General features: G+C 52.6%; 1 protein-coding gene across 1 annotated transcript; it reads right to left on the bottom strand.

Moving 5' to 3' along the window:
• Positions 1-215: 215 nt before the first annotated feature.
• On the bottom strand, positions 216-6,650 carry SLC52A3 (solute carrier family 52 member 3). The gene is made up of 4 exons (XM_012755308.3): positions 6,028-6,650; positions 3,450-3,943; positions 1,643-1,766; positions 216-1,200 (listed from the first exon to the last, which is right to left on the bottom strand). Exons 1-4 carry the CDS (start codon positions 6,592-6,594, stop codon positions 988-990), a joined length of 1,398 nt encoding a protein of 465 aa, XP_012610762.2. The 5' UTR covers positions 6,595-6,650; the 3' UTR covers positions 216-987.
• Between the last annotated feature and the right edge of the window lie 17,457 nt (positions 6,651-24,107).

The following is a 24,107-nucleotide window of genomic DNA, read 5'->3' as shown; positions in this document are numbered from 1 at the left end:
TTGCAGGTTGATCTGTGTAAAAGCAGGGAATGTCTTTATTTAAAAAAAAAGAAAGACAAAAAGTAAAAGAAAATAACTACCACCCCTTTCCCCTCCAGTCGAGGAAGCTGCGTCCAAGGCTCCTCAGTGTCTGGTCCTCAGCCTGGCCCGGGGGTGGGGGTGGGGGGGTGGGGGGTGGGGTGGGGTGGGGTGTTCACTGTTCGGAGTTGGGGCTGGCTCCTTCCAATCAGCTCTGCCCCCCAGGGGGGCACATACCCTCCAAGGAGTAGGGCTTCATGTGCCAGGAAGGATGACAGGAAGGTGTGTGTGGGCACAATGTCCTTCTGTACTGGGAATTAGAAAGCCAACATGCCCAAGGCTCTACCAGTAGCCATCTGTCTTGTAGGAGCTCCTCCGTGAGGATATGGGAGAAGGGAGAGAGGGCAGGACCCTCTCTCGACCCCTCTGGCCACTTCTAGGTTGTGTTCATCGCCATTCTTGTTCTTACTGTGGGACGTCAGATCAGGAAGCACCCAGGAGGGCTTGCCGGACGCCGGTGCTTCACCCTTTTATCCTCGGGCCAAGCCTATGAGGTAGGTGCTCTTTCTTATAATCCCCATTTTATGGATGAGGAAACAGAAGCACAGAGAAGTCAAGCGACCTCCCTGAGACCACACAGCTTGCAGGGGACAGCTCACCCTCCCAGCTGTTGCCTTCTAACATCCTCGGGCGCTCCAGCTGGGTGCTGCAAATCAGTTCTCTCTCAAGAGTCAAAGGAAAGAAGATGGAAGCGGTGGAGACTCAGGGAGTGTGATACAGAGTTTCCAGGCCCCATGGGAAGCCTGTGACATTCCCCACGATCCTTAAGGGGTGCTCAGCGTTCCTGGTTCAAGTGCTCAGGCTCTGCCTTCCTGCTCCCACCACTTGCTCCATGCCCTTGGGCACACCCCTTGCCTCTCTGGGTCCCAGTTTCCAGGACCGGGTGCCGGGGCGCGGTCTGGGTCCGGCCTAGGCGGGGCAGTGCACGTTGCACAAGTCGGCAGACACGAAGAGGCGCAGCACGTTGACCAGCGGGAACATGAGCACCGCCCCGAGCAGCGAGCCCAGCTGCACCGCCGCCCCGCACCACAAGAGGGCGCTGCGGCTGCAGTCGCGCAGGATCACGCCCAGCATCACCTTGACGTAGCTCAGACAGCCGGTGAACAGCACCCACGAGGCCACCTGCGGGCCGGGCGGGAAGAGAGGCAGAGTGGCGGGGGCGAAGAGCCCTCACGGGGTGACCTGAAGGACTAAGGGAAACCCATGGGCAAGGAGAGCCTTTGGAGGTGATCCTGCCGGGCTAAGGGTGGGGTGGGGGTCCCATGAGCTGACCACCCCCCCTTCAGGGGCAAGGGAAAACCCAGTGGCTTTTCTGGCCCCGTGATCAAGTCAAGAGCACTTGAGACAAGGCCGCTGCTGCGGTGCCCGTGGTGGGAAGTGTGGCTGAACCAGTCACCTCAACTCCCTAAGCCTCCCAAATGAGAAGGTCCCCTCCCCCCTGGGACTTCCTGGGAGAGACCGGAGCCCCTGGGCAGTAGAAAGGGCTGTACCTGGGGTCTCCCCAGGCCGTGGCTAGCAGGTGGGAGGCGGGGGAAGGGGAGCAGCCGCGAGGCGGGATACTCACAATGAGCACGTCCCCACTCCAGTGGTCCTGCAGCAGGGGGCAGGGGCTCTTCACAGCCATGGCCATGTTGTAGGCCCCGAAGCTGGTCCCGAGCACTGTGAGGCCCCCCAGGAATGGCAGAGACCTAGAGTGCAGGTGGGGATGGGAGGTGAGTGGAGGAGGTGAGAGGCCTGACCTCCGTGCCTCCCCCTGCCCCTGGGGCCATGTGGAACCTCAACCTCTGCAGGTCAGGTTGAACTCCAGGCTATCTGGCTCAAATGGGTCAGTGAGGCTCCTGAGGGGCAGGGACGGCCTGAGTCACCCGAGCATTAATGGCAGGGCCCCGTACCCAGCAAGAGAAACAGAATGGACTCTGGCACCAGATGGGCCTGGTTCAAATTCCACTTCCACTATTTAAGTTGCGAGACTGGTCCCTGAGCCTTCAGCATGGAAGTCGTGCAGGGCTGTGGTGACCCACAGGAGCAGAGTACACGGCTCTGCTCTGTGGGCCCCACCTGGCATTTTATCTGCTGTCATTACCTCCTGCAATGTGCCAACCTCAGCCAGGAAGCCAGACTGATGAGCGGGCAGCTTTGATTTTGGCACTGGCATTTCAAGGTATGCTGTGTGACCTCAGGTGACCCCCCCAGTCTAGCCTCAGTGATGCCAGTCTGCAACATGAGCGGCATGATCCCTAGGGGCCCAGGCAGCTGGGTCGTGGCTGTGGCAGCATCACTCTGCAAATGGCCTTCCATGCAAACCCTAGGTCTGACAACTGAGGACATTGTTCTTCCCTGTAAGTCCTTGTCCCTGGGGTCCCACCGTCCAGTCCCCAGAACACCAAGACTGGTCTGTGCCCTGGGCGAGAACAGAGGGGGTCTGCCGCTGCCCTAAGGCCTCTTCCTGCTCCCAGATTCCTGGATTGCATGACTCTCAGGTTCTGTGCTTCCAACACTTGGGGTTTCTCAGGTTCTGCAGGTCTGGGCCTCTGGTCCTACTTCCCCCAATTCCTCCATCCTCTCTCCATGGTTTTAGGCCCCCAGGGAGAAAATCCAACCTCCTGGCAACATCCATTTTCTGTCTAGCTCTCCTGTCCTCACTCTGCTCCTTCCTGGGCTGGGTGGTGGCTGTGAGCAGGCCTGGGAGGCAGTGGGGCAGGCAGGCCAGGGGTGGATGGGAAGCTCTGGGACCTAAAACGTCAAGATCCTAAGACAGTGTTTCTCCTGCAGGGGTCAGAACCACTTGGGTTGCTTAGTAAAAATTGAAATCTCTGTTCCCAATCCAAGCTGGCTCCATCTGCATCTTATTGACTTGCCCAGCCATTCTTCTAGAACTGCCGTGGGTCTAATGGAACCAGCTGCAGGGCTGAGGCAGGGTTGAAATCCTGGGGATTGGACCAGGTCAAGCCCTTTCTCCAAGCCTCAGGGTTTCCACTTGTAATGGGAACCTCAGTAGCCACCTGCCCCTCCTCACTGCCTGATGGCAGTGACAGGTGACACTTAGGCTGGACCTGCCGTGTGCCAGGCATTTCTCCAAAAGCTTTCCAGAATTGGCTCATCTCAGGCCCCAGCAGTCCTAGGAAGTAGACCTGTTATTACCCCCATTTTCCAGGTAAATGTCTCCGAAGCACAGAGAGGTGAAGTGACCTGTCCAATATCACACAGCTGGTGCAAGTGGCAGGGCTGGGATTTGGATCCGGGAAGTTGAGCTCCAGAAACCATCTTCTTAACTACTATACACACGGCCCAGCAGGCAGGGTTTGGAATTCTGGGTTCTGGAATGAAGTGCTCCCCCAAACAGGCTTCCCCAGGGCCAGATGGGGGCAGACCTGTTAGGCAGGAACATGGAGAGGAAGGAGGCAAGAGGGTTGGCCATGGAGCTGAGGGCGGCGGCCAGGTGGTAGGCGACAGGCCCGTAGGACAGGCAGGAGTAGGTCTGCACGGAGGGCAGCACGCCGTTGGTGAGCGCGTTCACGAGGGCCACCAGCGTGTAGATGAAGGCCAGGTGAGCCGGCGGGTGGGGGGCCGCCTTCTCCTTTCTGCGCTCCTGGCCCTGGCTGCGGCCCGGGGGGCCCAAGTCCTTCTCTTCCCGCGGCCGGATGGAGGGGAGGGCGATCTGGGAGTTGATGAGGTCCTCCACGGAGGCGTCCCAGCACCTGCGTTGGCGCTGGAGGAGGAAGAACGCGACGAAGCAGCTGGCCATCATGCAGGACAGCAGGAGGAAGAAGACCAGGGGCGAGAAGTGCGGCGGGAGGTAGCGGCTCTGCAGCCGCACTGCGGGGGTCGCCGTCCTGGGTGCTGACGCCAGGGAGCTGGGAACGGCCTGCGGAGGGAGACAGGGCGGTCAGATCCCTGGAGGGAGTTGGAATGCAGCCAACAGCAACAGTAATCACTAGGATGATACGTAATGCCTGTTACCTATTATCGGTAATTGATAATTGACGAATAAACGAACAAGGTAGCAAAAATAATTGCTGGCACCTATCGCCCAGGGAGCACCGGACTCTTGCACATATCAGCCCTGTGTGGCTCCTGACAGCCCTGTGCACGGGGGACCAGGACGCCCCATTCTACAGGGGACTGAGGGGTCAGAATGGTTTGTCACTTACCCCAGGGTGGTGGGTAGATCATGGCAAAGCCAGTCCACGTGGTGCTTTCTGACTCGGATGCTGGTATGGTTTGGGTGTTTGTCTTCTTTAAATCTCATGTTGGAATTTGATCCCCAGTGTTGGAGGTGGGGCCTGGTGGGAGGCTTTTGGATCATGGGGGCACATCTCTCATGCATGGCTTGGTGTCTTCCCCAAGGTAATGAATGAGTCCTTGTTTTATTAGTTCACTCAGAGCATGGCCCCTCCTCTAACCCCTCCCGCCATGTGACACGCCTGCTCCCCTTGGTCCTTCGCCTCCGTTGGAAGCTCCCTGCAGCCCTCACCAGAAGCAGGTGTCTGCACCACGCTTCTTGTACAGCCTGCAGAACGGTGAGCCAAATAAACCTCTTTTCTTTATAAATTACCCAGCTCAGGTATTCTCTTATAGCAATGCAAAGTGGACTAACACTAGTGCTATACCTTTTGCCACTTTGCCACCCCAAGGAGGCGGCACCCACAAACGTGCAGAGCGAGGACTAGCTGGAGACTGTGAATGGGGGATTCTCCCCACTAGGAGTAGAGCCTCCCCACCAAGGTTGCCCCATGGTGATGTGGCCTGTCTCGGCCAGATCTCTTTCAGGAGATGTCATACATCCAGTTTTAAGATATGTGAACTTTCAAAAATTGTTAAATATCGACTAATTCGAACACTTAAAAAAAGATACTTGCAAGCCAACACGGCCCGGAGCCATTGGTTTGCAACTGCTGCTGTTCAGCTGTGGTTTGGATAACACCAGACTTATGTAAACTGTTCAACATCCAGCGATGAAAAGTTTGGTGTCTTAACGATGAGGTATTGAAGCAGTGTCTGAAGTCTCTGGTTCTCAACCTGGCTGTATGTTAGCATCGCCCGGGGAATTTTGGATAAATACATGCTCGCAATCCCTTATCTACAATTCTGGAATCTAAGAAGCTCTGAAAGGCAACATTTTTCAGGGCTCAGTTGGCAGCAACACATGAACGGACGTTGAGGCTGTCCACAGCCCTGCTGTGCCCTCGGGGTGTGGACGCTGGGGGGTGGCAAGCCAGGCATGTCCTGCAGGCTAGAACTCCATGCTCCAAAAGAAAATCTGACCCAAGCACTTCAGTTAAGCCCCATCCTCAGGGGGTTTTATTTAATCTGTCGGGATGTGTGGGGCCCCGCTGGTACGCTTCCCCAAGGTGCCTAGGGACAGGAGCATGCCACATGATCTCGGGACACACCACCCCAAAATATGACCACAGGACACCAGAATAGCACCCCAGAATAGACCTCTTGTGCATATTGATTATTTCCAGCAGGTTATTTTAAGAAATTGCGGACTCAGGCATAGCTCTGAAAAGTTGCCCTTTTGTAAAGGAAATTTACGCCTAAATGGAATTTTTATTAGTAAAGGTATCTGTACCAGGAAGTGATATCTGTACCAGGAAGAGACAGGTGACAACCTTTATCACCCAAGAGACTTTTATCCACATAACAAGGCAACCTGTTACCATACATTTCTTCTCCTCACACCCCATAATTTGTCTCTACCACCCCCAGAAGCCTCTGTTCCTTTCTGTAGCTCGGGATGCTATAGAAGCTTCCATTACCTGGCCTTTCCTTGAGTGTCATGTTATTATGGCACTTCTGTGCATGCATATTAATGCAATGAAAACGGTTTTTCTGCTGTTAATCTGCCTATGTCAACCCAGAAGGGTGGAGGGAGCAGAATTTCCCGTCCCCTACACTCATGCTCAAGCACAGAGTGCTGTGATGGCTCAGGGTGACACTGGGTACCTGTGTGACGTTGGCCTCCCTGCTGCTCCTGGGGCTTGGCATGACGTCTGGCACCTCAGTGACGTTGACGCAGGTGGTGAGACCCGAGCCCTGGGCGAGAGCCACCAGGGCGGGCAGGAGGCCGCTGAGCCCTTCACCCACAAAGAAGGTGACGAGGTATTGTGTGGGCAGCCGGTTCATGAAGGGCAGGAAGGTGACCGAAGAGGTGCAGTCCACCAGGGACAGGAAGAAGGTGAGGACTATAAAGGGGATGCTGTGGAGGCCACCCAGGAGCCAGGAGGTCACATTCCAGAGGAAGGCGAGGAGGACGCAGGCAAGGGTGCCCACCCCCAGCACAGCAAAGATGATGGGCACCTCGGAAAGGCAGCCGGGCCGGAAGTGATGGAACAGGGTGACCAGGAGGGGGCCGATGTTGGCCAACTGGATGACCACTGTGAGGTAGGAGGGCAGGTACCAGCCCTCGGGCAGCTCCGTCACCAGCAGGGGCAGCTCCACCCAGAGCCCGTTGATGGCTACCCAGGAACCCATTCCGAAGACGCAGACCAGCAGGTGTATCAGGAGAGCCATGGCGGTGTCCTCCCTGGCCAGAGGCTGCTGCCTCCCAGGTCAGTCTGCAGCGGGGCTGATGGGGAAAGACACCAGTGAGCGATTTCAACTTCACTGCCTAGCAAGAGACTGGGCTTTTGGGCCCAGGGGTTTCTTTTATCATTCCCTCTCCCAAGAACAAGCTGGCTTTCTTCTAGCAGAAAACCAACGAATTCCTTTATAACTAACCTTCCAGTGGGAAAGGCTTCCCTACCCATGCCTCAAACATCCACAGGCCACAAAAGAAAAGTTTGATACATTCAACTGCATAAATGTCAAATGTACAATGGTGAACCAGCAAACAAAACACCTTCTGCAAAAAATATCAACAGCAAGGTCAAAAGAAAAATGACGACCTGGGGGAAATAATTGCAACATAAATCACAGACAGAGGGCTCATTTTCCTAATACATAAAGAGTTTTTAGAAATCAAGAACAAAAACATCCAATAAAGAAGTGGCCCAAGGATATGAACATTCAGAGAAAAATGTTACAAGTAACCCTTAAACATATGAAAAGATTATCACTGTCATTCACAATGGGAAAATGACTCCAAGGGGCCATTTTCCGCCATGGGATTGTACGAAAGCCAAAATTACTTGCTCTGGACAAAACAACTCATGTACAAGATTATTCATTGTTGCTTTTGTTGGTAACAGCAAAATATGGAGAAGTTTCTCCTCTGTGGCTATTAATAGAAGAGGGGTAAAGAGACCTTCTGGAATACCAAACACCTGTTTAAAGGAATAAGGAATGAGGAAAGCAGATCATGATGGCTGATAGGGAAAGGTCTCCAGGCTATCTTGATAATCTTGAAACAAAATCAAGGTAGGTGTACACAGTGTGCTGCCTTTCAGATGCAGAAGAGGAGGAAGAATATGTTTTCTTTGCTTGTATTTGCCTAAAGCAACCCTTGAAGGACACACTGGGATTTCGGTGGCACCTCTATATGCCTTTTTTTTTTTTTTTTTTTTTTGTGACAGAGTCTCATTCTGTTGCCTGGGCTAGAGTGCCATGGCATCAGCCTAGCTCACAGCAACTTTACATTCCTGGGCTCAAGCAATCCTTCGGCCTCAGCCTCCCAAGTAGCTGGGACTACAGGCATGCGCCACCATGCCCGGCTAATTTTTTCTACATATTTTCAGTTGTCTAGATAATTTCTTTCTATCTCTAGTAGAGACAGGGTCTCGCTTTTGCCCAGACTGGTCTCTGAACTCCTGAGCTCAAGCGATCCTCCCACCTCGGCCTCTCAGAGTGCTAGGATTACAGGCCTGAGCCACTGCGCCCGGCCTATGTAACTTTTTTTTTTTTTTTTTTTTTTTGAGACAGAGTCTCGCTTTGTTGCCCAGGCTAGAGTGAGTGCCGTGGCGTCAGCCTAGCTCACAGCAACCTCAAACTCCTGGGCTCGAGTGATCCTTCTGCCTCAGCCTCCCGGGTAGCTGGGACTACAGGCATGCGCCACCATGCCCGGCTAATTTTTTTATATATATATCAGTTGGCCAATTAATTTCTTTCTATTTATAGTAGAGACGGGGTCTTGCTCTTGCTCAGGCTGGTTTTGAACTCCTGACCTTGAGCAATCCGCCCGCCTCAGCCTCCCAAGAGCTAGGATTACAGGCCTGAGCCACTGCGCCCGGCCTATGTAACTTTTAATATAGTTTTGATTTGAGAATGTTGTGAACATATTACTTAATGGAAAAAATATGGCTTCCTGAAATAAAATTTCAATCTGGCTTTTTAAGTCCTGAAAGTATAGAACTCTAGCTGGGCAGGCCATTGAAGACCACCTGCTCCAGCCTCCACTTACTAGCTGGGTGACCTTGGGCAAGGGACTTTTCTTCTCTGTGCCTCATTTCCCTGATCTGCATGTAGAAGACAATGACAGTATGAACCTCACAGTTAGTAGTGAGATGTCATGTGTTTGTGGGTCGGCTGATGTTACTTCAGACAGTGCCTGGTACACAGCAGGCACTCACTGAGAGTTAGCTCTGGTTATTGTGAAATGGCAGGTTTGGTGGTGACATAGTTATATTTTTCTAATTCACATGAAAATTAATACATGACTATGAAAATTTAAAAAAGAGAAAAGAGGCTGGGCGCAGTGGCTCACACCTGTAACCCCACCACTCTGGGAGGCCAAGGCAGGGGGATTGCTTGATGTCAGTAGTTTGAGCAAGAGCAAGATCCTGTCTCTACTACAAATACAAAAATTAGCTGAGCATGGGTGACAGGTGCCTGTCGTCTCAGCTACTTGGGAGACTGAGGCAGGAAGATCACTTGGGCCCAGGAGTTTGAGGTTGCTGTGAGCTATAATGATGCCACCACACTCTAGCCCAGGCAACAAAGTGAGACTTTGTCAAAAAAAAAAGGAAAATGTTCCTCCAGGAGGTAGCAACTGAAATCACCAGTTATGCACTATTTTGCAGAGACGTGTCAACTGGCCAATCTCCTCCTTTTATGGGGGAGAGGGGGTGCGGAGGCGTGCAGGGCTCTCCTGGGACCTGGATGGGATCCCCTGTAGCACGAGGCCTGCCCAGGGGACCTCTGGACCCCAGAGTTCACGCCACAGTCTCTCACTTGTGCCGCCTCTTTCTAGCAGGAGCGTCCCTTGTGGTTACGCCTCAGCTGGGAAAGCCCCTGGCAGCTCCCGCCATGGTCCCCACTACAGGACTGACTCAGGCCCAGACTCCCTTCCTCCTGCCTCCACTGGGAACCCAACCCTCAGCTGCCACCCTGGCCACCCCTACCGCTCCAGGAAGCGCTGTCACTGGGGTGGAATGTGGTCAGACCTACTTTTGGCCCCGCCCTGTCACCTCCGTCTGGGAGCGTGTCCCTTAGACTCTGTCCTCTCCCTCGGGAAGCTGGCCTGACTGACGGCACAGTCTGGGGCTGGCTCTGGGCCTGCCAGGAGGACCCAGGGAGCAAAGGGAAGCCGCCAGGCGACAGCCCTTCCTCTGTCCTCATCCAAGCCTCTCCAAGATCCCGTCCCCTAGGGAGCCTCCTCTGGTGGCCGGGCTTCACAGGTGTCCCCACCTGGGGCCCCACAGGGCCCTTCAGCTCAGGTCTTCTTGTGTGGTCTATACAGGCAGATGCTCGAGACTGAAGCTCTCTGAGGGCAGCGCTGCTTGGGAATCGGCATTTTGAAGGCGGAAGGGACTTTCTCGATGAGTTAGCTCAGGGTTTGTAAATCGTCTGCTCACTGGCCAAAGCCAGGCAGCAGGCGGGCTGTTTTGGTTTGCCTGGTGTTCTGCACAGTTAGATGCCGTGATCTGCAAGTGAGGAGATGGCCTGCAACATTCAGGACTTCCGGTTTCTCAGGAGTATTTGGGAGGACCCGGCCACACAGGCCTGTGTGCCACATGGCAACGCTCCCTCCTGCCCTCTTTAACTTAGGAACCCCCCGCCCCCACCTTCGGCAGGCCTTGCAGCCCCTGACTGAGCCCAGCCCTTGTTTCTGAGAGGCAGATAGGACTCATGCACGATCCCTCACCACTCAGGGGCAAAGCGGGAGTGGCTTTGGGTCCTCTCTCACTCCCAGACTGCGGCACTGCCTCGGGCCTCCCTAGTGCTCCGCCTTGCAGCAGCAGCAGCAGCAGCAGGTGCCAGCCGCCTGGGTTCAAATCCCAGCTTCAACCCTTACAAGCCGAGCAAGTGACTTAACTGCCTGTCCTCAGAGTCTTCTCTTGCAAAACGGGTAGCCTCCCAGTACCAACATCAGGAGCGTGATGATGAGGAACGTGCCAAGTGCTAGAACGGTGCCTGGTACTCGGTAAGGGCTCGATACACATTAACTATCGTACTCTTTTAGCAAACTTATCAATTGCATGCACTCAAAAACATGCAATTAGGCCAGGTGCAGTGGCTCACGCCTGTAAGCCTAGCACTCTGGGAGGCCGAGGCGGGTGGATCGCTCAAGGTCAGGAGTTTGAGACCAGCCTGAGCAAGAGCAAGACCCCGTCTCCACTAAAAATAGAAATAAATTAATTGGCCAACTAAAAATATATAGAAAATCAGCCGGGCGTGGTGGCAGATACCTGTAGTCCCAGCTACTTGGGAGGCTGAGGCAGGATCACTTGAGCCCAGGAGTTGGAGGTTGCTGTGAGCTAGGCTGACACCACGGCACTCTAGCCTGGGCAACAGAGTGAGACTCTGTCTCAAAAAACAAACAAACAAGCAAACAAACAAAAAAAACCACCAAAAAACAAAGCAAAACATGCAATTACCTTGAACACACTTCCGGATACCACAATAACTTGCAGAAATGTGAGTTTTGTCATCACTTTCTCCTAATTGATCCCTGAGGATTATTAAGCACCTACTTTGTGCCCTGCCTTGGGATCAAAGCCGCCAGGGACGCGGGAAGGAAGACGTGAGGAAGAGGTGCGGGGGCTGCAGACCCAGGTGCAGGAGCTGGCATCAAGCAGGCAGAATCCCACCGACAAAAAGCTGCCTGCAACATCTCTGAGCGATGTTTGCCTATCACTGGTGAAATGTGGGAGGGGGGAATTAGTAGGGCATCGTATGATACTCTGTGGCAGGGGCTGCCAGCTGCTTCCCATGAGCCACTGTCCCATTCTTCCTTAGTTGCCACAGAGACCAGATTTTTTTTTGTTACGAAAGGGCCATCCAACTAAAGGACTACATTTCCCAGCCTTCCTTATAGCGGCACATGGCCGTGAGATCAACACAGGCTAACGAAGTTGTGAGGGACTTGGAGATGTCTCCTGAAAACTAAGGGAGTGTGCCCTTCTGCTCTTTCTCCATCCTGCTGTCTGGAACTCAGATGTGATCGCCAGAATTCCAGCAGCTATTATGTACTATGAGGGATAGGACGGGGGTTAGAATGGAGACTAGACTCCTTTGGGACTCTGTGGCAGAGAACAACCATACTAGCCCTGTTCTGCCAGCCTTGAACTATTTAGTTTGTTTAGTGCTATTGTTTAAGTTGTAAACAAACTTCCATCCCGTTGTATATAAGTCACTCTTATATACAACAAAACACTGGCTGAGGATACAGAGATATATGTTCAAGGATGTATGTTGACCGATTATAGTAACCAAAAACTAATGAATACCACCTGTTCCCTGACTCTGAAACTCAGATCCTGTCCCAACTGAGATTTGATCAAAATCTAACAAAAGTAGCTGTTTACACACACCTTAAAAAGACACTAAAAGATTATGAGTAAACTTGGGGGCAAAGTCTTCTAGAGAAATGTAAAAAAAGAAAGGAGGAGAGAGAGGGAGGGAGGGAGGGAGGAATACATTGCTCTCCATATGGAATTAGGCTCCAAAGGTATACATGGAGACCAGCATCATGTCTTGTTGATGGATCGTAATTCATAAATGAGTCAAAACGGCAGTGACCGTCTGCATTCTGAATAACACCTCTCAGACAGCCTCAGACCCTCCAGGAAGAAGGTGCAAAATAAATAAGGATATGGAGGAGGCAATAAATGACATACCCAACAAAGAGGAGCAAGTAAATAATTACCTTTTGCCATCTGAAAAACCATTAAGCTAATGAGAGAGTTCAGCGAGTTGTCCGGTTACACATTTACAAACCCCGGCAGCTTCCCGCAGGGGCTGGATGGGGTGAGCGGGCAGGCGGGGCAGGAGTCTGCCTTTCATGTATGGGCAACGAGTCCCAGGCACCCAAAGCCTAAACCCGACTCCCCACAGAGCCGGGTGCTCCGGGTTCTGACCCGGGTGCCACCACGGCTGTGCGACTTGAGGGACATGATGTGGCTCCGTGAGTCTGTCTTATGCGGAAAACAAGCTCGGCGGGGGTATGGCCCAGCCCCACCATCTCCTCGTGGCTCCCTTGCTGGGCCCACTCCCAAATCCTCTCCTGTTCCCCCAAATCCCCTCCTGTTCCCCAAAAGTGACATGTGCACCTGGACCTGGGACCCAGAGAGGAACAGCCCCTAATGACAGTGAAGGGGTGTCTGTGGGACACCATGAGGTGAACTTCATGTGCACAAAGGCCTAGGAAACTTCCCTGGAACCAGAAGAGACCCAGAATGGCCAACACTAGAGTGGGTCGGGGAAACTTTTAAAAGGTGCACGTCTGTGTTTTCTATTTTTTCTACAGTTAACTTGCAGTTCTTGGCTATTCTTTTAACCAATATTTATTGGGCACCTACTGTGTGCTGGACAACCATCCCTGCTCTCACGGATGTGTAGGAAATAGTCACTAAGCAGCATAAAAATCAGAAATATGAGCAAGTCAGCCCGAGCAAAGACTGTAGGGGGAAAGTGAAGCTTGGAGAGTGGCTGCAATTGTCAACAGGAACGTGCAATTGTAAAAGAGGGAAACTGAGGAAAGTGTGGAAGTGAGCCACATTAGAAGAGAGAATGGTCCAGGGGAGAAATAGCAAGTGCAAAGGCCCTGGGGTGGGGCCTCACCGGCCATGTCCCTGAACTAGATCTTGCTATTTAAAGAATCACATTGGAGGCCAGGCATGGTGGCTCATACCTGTCATCCTAGCACTTTGGGAGGCCGAGGCAGGAGGATCTCTTAAGGCTTGGAGTTCGCAACCAGCCTGAGCAAGAGTGAGACCCCACCTCTACAAAATATAGAAAAATGAGCCGGGCATGAAGGCGCATACCTATAGTCCCAGCTACTTGGGAGGCTGAGATAGGAGGATTGTTTGAACCCCGGAGTTTGAGGTTGGAGTGAGCTATGATGAGTATACTCTAGCCTGGGAGACAGAGAAAGACCCTGTCCCCGTATAAAAAAGCAAAAGGAAAGAACGGCTTGGAGGCGGCCAGTGCGGCTGCATGGAGGGCGTGGGAGGGGCGGGCAGAGAAGGGCGCCATGCGTGAGAGCCTGGGTGCTTTCTCCAGAGCCAACAGCTCACCGTAGGCAGAGGAGAAGAATGAGTAGCGGGACAGGAAGCTGCTGTGACCATCCCGGTGACAAAGATAACGATAACAACCATAACGACAGTAGCCGCCACTTATTGGCCACTGATTGTCCCAGGCCCTGCGCGAAAGTCTTTACCGACGTGGTCTACCCAGTCTCCCCACAGTGCTGAGGTGGGCTGTCCCGTTTCCACAGACGGGACCCTGCGGCTCGGAAGGGGAGAGGAGTCTGCCCGGGGCACACAGCTGGCGGCTGGGACTTGAGCCCTGACTGGGGCCCGGCCTCTTTACCAGCCCAGACGGGCTACGGGGCCAGGAGGACCTGAGAGAGGCTCTGAGACATTCTGCTTCCCAAGGGCCCAGGGCCCCTTCTGCGATTACGGGAGAACAGAAATCTGAGTCTTTGAACGAAGCAGTCAAGAGGCCCCAGAATGGGAGGGGGCAACGGGCGGAGAAGCGAGAAGGATCAGCTCAGGCGAGGGGTTCTGTTTTGCATTCTGGCATCAAGAGCAGAGAGTTCGGGGCCCAAGGGAGTGAAGGGAGCTGGGCATGGGGTTCTGCCCAGGGCCGGTGCACCCTCTCGGTGTGGGCTGGGCCATCTCTTCCCAGCCCACCTCGCCTTGCCCATCAGAGCCCAGGCGGCTCCCACAGCCCCCTCCTGCTCTCTGCCTTACTCCTTCCTGGTGACACGGACACCAGCTAGTCACGGGAGTGTATCTGTGTCCGTCTGTTGAGTGCTGGTCTCTCCCATGGGAGTGTAATCTCCATGTGAGCAGGGCCTGTCCTCTCCCTGGTGTCCAGGTGGCCCTCTGGGTTGCCAAGGGCTGGGCCGCCTGATGCTCTGGCACCATGGCCGGGTTCTTGCTGGCAACCGGCGGGCACCAAGCCCTGTCGGCCGCCCTGGAGGGAGCCTGGTTTCGCTATGCACGTTGTGTCAGCAGGGGGTCCCTGGGCAGTGGCAGGTGACAGCCTGGGTGCTGGACACATCCCGCTTCTGGACAAGTCTGAGTCAGCGTTGTCCTGGGTTCCAGGCAACTAGAGACCTTCTCCACCTCTCCTTGTTTGGACCTCAGAGTGGGTCCTGAATCTCATCCCAACTCAATGTCCCCACTGCATAGATGTGGGGAAACCAAGGCCCAGAGAGGAGGCTGTGCTTCCCCACACCTGGCTCACCCCCATCTCAGGCAGTGGCAGACGTCCATCCAGGCCTCTGGCTGTGTGACCTCGGGTCAGCTGCTCAGCCTCTCTGGGCCTCGGTTTCTCCACCTGTGGAAGGGCCTGGGAATACTCATGCTTGGCTGCCAGGAGGAGGGAAGGCGATAACGGGAGCGGCTGGCCGTGGAGCGGACCCAGCGTTCTCTCCCTCCTTCATCTCCCTCCCCAGGCTGACCTTGGTGGAGCCGCCTCCCCCGGGCAGGGCCGGTCCCCTCCCCACCATGTCCATGTCCCAGCTCCCAGCCCTCAGTGCCAGGCTGGTGAGGCTCCAGCCTAGTCTGGTTGTCCCAAGGCCCGGGAGAGGCCAGTGGGGACCCAGCCTGTTGGCCTGGGGGCATGAGGTGTCTGGCTTTCACCTAGCTGGCTCAGCCTGTCCCAACTTGACCGCGGGCAGCTGAGGAGGAGGCCCTTCTTCCCTCTTATCCCTTTGGCCTCTCCCCACGCGGCAGCCTGAAACTAGGGGAAAGGCCACGGGCCACCCGCTGGCCCCAGACGAGCGCCCCCCTACCCCGCCTCAGTGCCCAGCGCTCCCAGCAGGCGGCCGGCCCCGGGTGGCTGCAGCTGTGCCCTCACAGGCCGAGCGCCCACCTCTGCCCACTCACCTGCTGGTCCAGCTCCCCACAGGCTCTGCATGGGAGGAGCCAGAGGCGGCCCGGCAAGTATTAACCTGTCCCCGCCCCGAGGTGGAGGCAGGCGGAGGGTGGGTGTGGCTCCCAGCGACACCAAGAGCCTACTGTGTGCCTGGAATCTGCCCAGCAGCCCCGCTGGGAGGAGAATCATGACGATACAATGTAAAAATAAAGGGCCCTCTTTATGGAGAGCTTCCTTCCATCCAGATTTTGTGACAGTTGATCCCCAGGGGGCAAAAGGCTTGCCCAGCGATTGGCTCTGCCCCCACTGGGACCACCATAATTCCTTTCACTCAAGAAGAGAGTCCCCTGGAGCCAAAACAGTTCAAATGCTGGTGCTTAAGCAAGTCATGTGGAAAGTGGGGGTAACAATAGCGCCCTTCTCTTGTGGGGCAGAGATCCTAACCAGCAGGGAGTACCAGGCGCGTTGCTGGGGCTTGACGTGAATTAATGCATTTAATCTTCACAGCCTTTTGGAGAGATGTTATTACTCTCCCCATTTTACAGATGAGCCCTGAGAAGTCAAAAGTCTTGCATGGAGTCACACGGCTCATACAGGGCAGAGATGGTCTTAACAGATAGTTAATATCTGATTAAAACTTTCAATGATTCTGTAAGATATGTGCTACTTTTATTCCCTACTTTATACATGGGGAAACTGAGGCTCAGAGGTTAAGGAACTTGCTCATGGTGCTATAGCTGGTAAGTGCAGGGCTAGGATTCGAGCCCAGACTCAAACTAGCGCCTCCGTGGTGTAAAACATCACACAGGTTCCAGCACTTAGTAAATGCTCATTGCATGTTGACTTTTACAAATAATTCTAGCCCTGTTTGTTTTGCTTTTTCTCCAAGACATTCATTTACTTAATAAGCAATCAGTCTCCAGGCAAATGTTTGGGATGAGAGATAAGCAGACCCAGAAGGGGACCAGACCCCTCCTGGCTCAGCACTCAGGGGCTCAGGAAGTGTTGGTCCTCTTGGAGCTAGGACATACCACCCCAAAATATGTCTGTACAAGACCAGAATATGCCTCCCCAAAATATACTGCTTTGGCACACTTTGAGCTGGTTATTCTGAGAAACTGCAGACACAGGAGTAGCTCTGCAAAGCTGTCCTCTCGTAAAGGAAATTCACATCTATAAAGGAAATCTACATTAGTAAAAGTGTCTGTGACAGGAAGGGGGCTGCTCCAGGCAGCTTTTATTACCCAAGAGACTTTTTGTCTGCACAAGAACACAACACAATCTCGATTCAGCATACAATTCCTCCTCTCACCTTCCGGTCATTTATATCTTCGCCCCCCCCCCAAACCCCAAGGTTCTAGGGGCCCCAGGCCCTTATTCCTTAAGCTTCCATCATCTGACCCTTCAAAGAGTCTCGTATTTTGTGGGATTTTCATGCACACATATGTAACTAAATATGGTTTTTCTCCTGTTAATCCATTTTATGTCAGTTTCATTTGTAGCTCAGCCACAGAACCCAGAAAGCGGGAGGAAAGCCACTTCCCCCTCCCCTACAAGCACGAGACGCTTTGGTTTTGTGAAAAAGTAAAAATTCTGGACCCTCTAAATCTATTTTGCCAAAGGGGCCACAGACTGAGTCCTGTAGCCCCAGCATGGTTGTTTTCTTCCTTTAGTCCACGGCTGGTACTTTCTGACCTCTATGTTGGTACAATTTCACCATTGTTCCCGATTTCTCCCTCAAACCTAGATTCCCTGGCGCATGAGATAGAGACCCTCGTGATAGAAACCTCTTGACAACGGAATGTTAAGCAACCCCTTGGAATGTAGCCAGTAGCAGCCAATCAAATATCTGTAACTATTACTATATACTTTTGGTGATTACAAGGAGGAAGGGAATTTATCGGTTGGGGTTCATTCATTTATGTATGCACGATGCACTTATTAAGCTCCCAATAGATACTGCTTATATTTGATACAGATATCAGGACAGGTTTCTTTGGAGCCTTGCATAGTGTGAACTAAAAATCTTAAAGCTCTTTCCCCGCTGTCCCGACCCTCGGGACCTTCTGTTACTCTCGGGGGTCGAGGGGGACCGTGCCTGAAAGAGATGGGCGAGAGAAAGGAACAAGACCAAGCAAATGGTTGTCAAGGTCTGCTTTACTTAGATTTTCTGCTGGTTTTATAATCATACAGAAACAAGGAAGTATGAACAGAAAAATAGAGTGGGGGGATGATGAGGCTTGGGTTTGGGTCAATCAGCCCCAATCAGCATCTTATCGGCATTGAAGCTGTTTGTGACTGATCACTCAACCTCAACCTGGCAGGGGATCGGGAACAATTGCAGGTAGCACACCCTGGAGCAAGCACGTCATGGAATGCATTCTTCTCGGAGCTATAGCTGGAGGGTTGGGTGCTTATTTTCCTCACAGGCTGACCGAATGGACCCCCTCCTGGCCAAGGGGATATCCTAACACTAAATTACCTGCCAGGAGGAGGGAGGTCGGATGCCTCATCATGCCCCTCTCCCTTCTTGGAAATATCCTTTGTAACCCATTAACAGGCCTAAGGGTATATACAAGACAAACCTGCAGGTCCTCAATTTGCAAAACAAATATACGTCTGGTGGCTTGTCTCTGATTAACACACCTTCTTATCTTAAAACATTCCAAGCCTTTAGACAAAGCTTCAGGTCTTTAACCAATTACAAGTCAAAGAATCTTTAAACCCACGTATAACCAGTAAACCTCCCTGCTTCGAGATGGCCTAGCTTTTCCGGCCAAACCAACATATGCCTCCCACATGTTGATTTATGACTTTCCCCGTAACCCTCATCTCCCCGAAATGTATAAAACCAAACTGTAATCCAGCCTCGCTGAGTCCACTTGCTCAAGGCATCTTGGCCATGGCTCTGGGTCATGGTCCTCATATTTGGCTCAGAGTACATTTCTTTAAAATTGTTTTACAGAGTTTGGATTCTTTTCCGTTGACAATAGAAAACACTATTATGCTGTTCTGTGTCTCCATTTTTGCCTATATAAATGACACTCAGATTTTGCCACTTTGGAACACTGACCCCCCACCGCCATTCCTTGGAGTCCATGTTTTCTGAGCAGCCGTCCTCAACCTTCGTTTTGCTTGAATCAACTGTTTTAAATTGGATTCTGATCCTTTTGACCATTTTGGTTGCCAGGCCTCGGGGACACAAGGATTTGCTCCCAGGGGAGACTGGAATGCCTGTCCTCCACCAGGACTCCAGCAGCGAGGCCACTCCGGCCCCAACCCCTCCCTCCCAGTGGTGCTTCCCTCCCACAGGAAGTTGCCCCTTTGTCCGACCTATATCCTTGCTGCTGTGGTCTCACCTCCAGCCATGTGCTCATGGGTGCCTCTTACGTTATTTTTATTTTAAATTTAAGAACATATCCTTGGCCAGGGGCTTGGTGGCTCACGCCTGTAATCCTAGCACTCTGGGAGGCAGAGGCTGGTGGATCACTCAAGGCCAGGAGTTCGAAACCAGCTGCTAAAAATAGAAAGAAATTAGCTGGACAACTAGAAATATAGAAAAAATTAGCCGGGCATGGTGGCGCATGCCTGTAGTCCCAGCTACTTGGGAGGATGAGGCAGGAGGATCACTTGAGCCCAGGAGTTTGAGGTTGCTGTGAGCTAGGCTGACACCACGGCACTCTAGCCTGGGCAACAGACTGACACTCTGTCTCCAAAACAAACAAACAAACAAACCCCAAAAAACAAAAGAACTCATTCTTAACATCAACCTTGAAAGACTCCCTGTTGCTTACCAAATTAAGAAAAATGCTAAAACCTCACATTTAATTCCTTTCTCAACTGGGACCACTAAACCTTGATAACTTTTATCACCTTCTCTTTTATAGGTTAGCCTTTGCTACCTACAACCAGAGCTGCTTACCATTCTCTAAGTATTTACAGTACACCTGAGCCACCAAAGTTTCCATATGGATCCTTCCATTAGACTATCCTTTCTGCCCTGTCTCTTTCCGGCATGATCCAATCTATACTTCAAAGCCAACATCAAATGCCACCTCCTCCAAAGAAATCTGTCCTGGTATCTCTATCTAATATAACATTATATATTAGAGAGCTTATATTAGAGAGTACATATTGGGAGCTTAATAAATGCTTGTTACATACATAAATGAATGAGCCCCAATCGATAAATTCCTTTCTTCCTTGTAATTGCCAGGTGTTTTTATAATCGTTGTTGTTTATTTAATAGACGTTATTCTTTTGAGCAGTTTTAAGTTTCCAGAAAAAGATCCCACCCACATTATTTACACAAGAGATTACACCATACACATCATTCTCAGATTGCTTTTTCCTCTTAATATCTTTTAGGGATCTTTCTATATCTTGTACATTGAGACTTTCATTCATTGGCTTTACTCATTCATTCAGATTCATTCAACACATATTTATTAAGTGTTGGCTCTATCATCAGGTACTCTGAGAGGTGCCTGGGATATAAAATTGAACAAAATAGACAAAGTCCTTGCCCTTGGAGAGCTGACATTCTAGTGGAAGGAGATGGATAATACAATTAAAAAATTATTTAGTATGTTAGATGGTATGCTTTGCAGAAAAAAGAGGGACCTGGAGTGGGGGAAGGATGGAGTGGAGCCAGGTTGAGGTGGGGCAGTAGGGCCACTCTGATTGGGAGAGAGTTCCAGGCAAAGCCTAGTGGTAGGAGGCTGTCTCTAGTGCTTGCTCTAGAGAGGACCATAGGAGATGAATCAGAGCAAGGGAAGGGCCAGGTCACAGGTGGGTCTGGTGAGGCTTTTTCCTCCAGGCGCCTGGGGTCCCATTATCTCCACCTACCAGGATGCACTGAGCCCACCCCCACTGCTGGCGCTTAGCATTTGCCATCCAGAACAATACTGCAGCAAGCATCCTGCCAATCTGTCATTTTACCCACGTGCAGACTATCTGTAGGATCCATTCCTAGCAGTGAACTTGAGGGATATTACTCATTTGCCTTCCAAAAGAGCTGCGCCTGGACCACGTGTTTCCCCACAAGTCTCTGCACCCTGCACCCTCACACTTAAAAACTCTTCTGGCAGGTCACGATGGCGCTCTCATTCCACTGGGAGATGGTCCAGGGCAGAGATCTGCTAAGCCGCGCCTGCACCCCAAGGGCAGGCACAGGGGGGTTCACGCCCAGGTAGGTCGGTGGGCAGCGTTTGGTGAGCAGGTGGATGCGAGAATGGATTAGGAGGGAAGGCGCAGCTGCGGTTACACAGAGAAGCCACCAGGAGGAGCAGGGAGCTCAAAATTCTGGAGAAGAACCTTTTGCAGGTTGGTGGCTTAGGACCAGGGACTTGTGTGGTCCCCACACGCGCCAGCTTGAGAAAAGGGTGGGAGGTGGAAGAAAGGGGATAGGGTAAAGGACATAGGGAGAAGAGAGTTACAGAGAGGGGCTTCTGAAGGGGCCTCCAGACCAGGAAGGACCGTTCTGCCTCCCATAAGGGCCCGCAGTGTGAGGCAGCCCCATCAAAGCCAGCACCACCTCGTGCCCACAGTGGAGTTCAGGAGCCCAGAACCGAGTCGGGAAAGAAATTCCAGGATAAATATGTACATTTTAGGGGTGTGTGTCTGTTTAGGAAAAAAACTGGAAGGGCAAATTTCAAATTGACAACAGTGGTTACCTTTGGAATTTTGTGTTTGGAGGGGCGTGGGGACAGGGGGGCAATGGGGAGTGGTCAAAGGGGACTTTAGCCTTAACTAAAATATTTTAATTTTCTAAGAGTCTATAACTCTTATTTTATGTTTTTGAGACACAGTCTCACTCTGTCGCCCTGGCTAGAATGCAGTGGCATCATTGTAGTTCACTCCAACCTCAAACGCCTGGGCTCAAGGATCCCCCTGCCTCAGCCTCCCAAGAAGAAAGCCATAACACCATACCCGGCTAATTTTTCTATTTTTAGTAGAGACCAGGTCTCACTCTTGCTCAGGCTGGTCTTGAACTCCTGACCTCAGGTGGTCCTTCAACATTAGCCTCCCAGAGTGCTAGAACTACTGGCGTGAGCCACTGAGCTGGGTCCCTGTTATTGTTATTGTGTAGCCTAAAATTTAAAAATAATTTAAAAACAAGAAAAATAAAGGAAAAGAAACAACAATAACAACAAAAAATCAAATGCCATCTTGTGTTACATCAATAGAGGTCTTACTTACAGCTCAAGGGAGGTGACAGCCCTCTCTGCTCAGACCACACCTCCTTTCTTTTCCCTGGCTCTGTCCCGTGTGAAGAACAATGACAGCCTGAAGCTGTAGGGAGGAACCTGGGGCCACCTGAATGTGCCACAAATCAGGGAGCATTCCCTTTACCCAAGCCAGAGGAACTGGGCGGACAGGAGAAGAGCTTCCCGGTCAGACCTTGGGGCAGGAATCCAGGAGTGGAGGATGGTGGAAATTCCAGGGTGGGACAGGGATTTCCCACCCGGCTGGGCGGGGGCGGTATGGACCAGTCTGGGGGAGCTGCGTGTGGAGACCTAGATGCTGCAAACGAGGCAGCGCTCCGGCATCCTGGAGGGTGCGGGGCATTCCCTGGAAACCACGGGCAGCTATGGAAACCAATAGCTGGGAGGCCAGAAGGAGCAGCGGCGGTTGAGAAGGAGACCAGCCCTCCATCCTCGGTGGGCCTCAAGACCCTCGTCTGTGAAATGAGGGAGGGTGGGGTGTGATTTCTGAGTTTTGCAGCCAGGGATCTGCAGGGTCCACGCTCCGTTCTTACAGGCCGGCAACCCGAGGGCTTGCAGTTCCAGCAACTGGCCACCAGATGTCGCCGCCTGACGGGCTTGAAAGATAAAAAAAGCCATTCGGGTCTGAGAGGGGAACCCGAAGCTGGGAGTCTCGTCCTCTCTTCCCTTATTTGTTCTTTCTCTTTCAGTAACTATTTATTGAAATTAACTAAGTCCCATGCACCAGGAATGCAGTGGGGAACATGGTCCCCCAAATGGAGCTGCCGATCTTCCCTCGGGGCTCCCCACACCGCATCCCTCCTGGATCCTGCTGGATCCCGGATCTGGCCGCCCACACCCTCCACCGCGCCACCCCGCCCAGCCTCCTCCAGGTCCTGCACGGACTAGTGCGGTAGTCTCTTCATGGACTATGCCGCTTCTGCCCTTTGTCCCCTTCGGCCCACTCTCAGTCAAAGGGATGCTGCGGAAACAGTCAGAGCCTGTCCTGCGTCTGCTCAGAACCCTCCCGACCCCGCTGGCTTCCTGCTCCCGGGAACCTGCCCCACCTGCTGCTTCCCCGTGCCCTCTCCCCCTACTCTCCACCCCAGCCACACTGGCCTCCTGGCGGTTCTCTCCCTGGGCGAACTCATTCCCTGCCTCGGGGCCTTTGCACTTGCTGTTTCCGCCACTGGGGGCTCCCTTTCCCCAGGTAGACCGTGGCTGCTCCGCATCCCCCAGTCCCCACCTGCTTGTGCTGCCCTCATCTTCCTCGTTGCGTCCCTTGATGCAGACAGTATGTTCATTTATGTACCGTGTTTGGTGTCTGTCTCCCCACCAGCGTCAGAGCGATAAGAATGGGGACTGTGTCTCTACTGCTCACAGCCGAGGCCCTGGTGCCCGGCTCGTGCCTGGGGCGGACAGAAGAAGCTCAGTAAATATTTGTTGACTGAATGGATGAAAGGGGACACTTCAAGGTGGCGCCACTGACTGGATTAGGAATGAGGGACAGGAAGGAGTTATGAGTGCCTTTGAGGTTTCTGCTTGAGCCATGGCTGGAGGGGTGCCTCCCCTGAGTAGGGGAGACTGGGGTGGCACTGAGGGAGGGGACGTAGCTAGGAGAGGAGAGTCCTCACCTGCTGGGGCTGTGAGTCCCTCATCTCAGACACCTCAGATGTCTGGGGGCCTGTCCCCTACCCTCTGCTTATGACTCTGACTTGCTGGGGACCAGAGGCCAGCTGCTGACCCTTTCTGTGCCCTAGGCCTTCTCTCTCCCTTTGCCCTCTGCAGGATTGTGTGTCCTGGGTCCCTAGGGAGAGTCCAGGCCCCTAGACAGGGGACTTGGGTCAGGCCCCTGACCTGTTTCCCTGCCTCTCCAATGAGGCGGACAGTGAGAGGACAGGTGCCCAGGCCCAGTTCCAAAAGGGTGGGATGGGCTGGTGAGGAGGGGCTGGGCCCTGCTTCCCCCTCCCCACCCCAGACCCTGGCAGGGCCTCCCAGGGCTTGGGGACAGCTAAGCTGTTGGCTTCCTGCCTGGCTCCAAACCTGAGCGCAGATGTCCTGGGGGAAGGCAGGCAGTAGCAGCCAGGCCCTCGGAGCACCAGATGCCAGGGCCGGAGCGGAGGATCAGGGTGTCCCAGGGGAAGGGGCACAGACAGGGGAAGGGATGCATGGGGCCCACAGGCCTCCCAGATATAGCGCTGGCTTTTGCAATCCAGAAGTTTCTTCCTACCTCACCCACTGTTCTTCCATTCTCATTTCATGTTCACGATTTTGGCCTTACCCGGGGTATGACCCAGGGTATGGCCGTGATGATTGTTTTCTTAATGTTTTCTCTAAATCAACTCACTTAGATGGAATTAGAATAACTTTAGTTACGCAGAAAAATAGAGAATAACATTATAAATGATATACCCAACACCTACTGATAACGTTAGCATTTTGCCATATTTGCTTCATTTATTTCTTTCTGAAGTGTTTTAATGTAAGTTACAGATATCATGCATTTTCATCCCCAAATACTTTAGTCTGCATCTCTAAAAAACAAGACCATTTATTTTCCCGAATAACAGAGAACCATTATTTCACCCACAATATGAACAATTCTCTGATATCTAC

The sequence above is a fragment of the Microcebus murinus genome, chromosome 16 (assembly GCF_040939455.1).
Source record: "Microcebus murinus isolate Inina chromosome 16, M.murinus_Inina_mat1.0, whole genome shotgun sequence".
NCBI classification, from domain to species: Eukaryota; Metazoa; Chordata; class Mammalia; order Primates; family Cheirogaleidae; genus Microcebus; species Microcebus murinus.
Note: the sequence above shows the minus strand (reverse complement) of the source record. Positions and strands in the feature narration are given on the sequence as shown.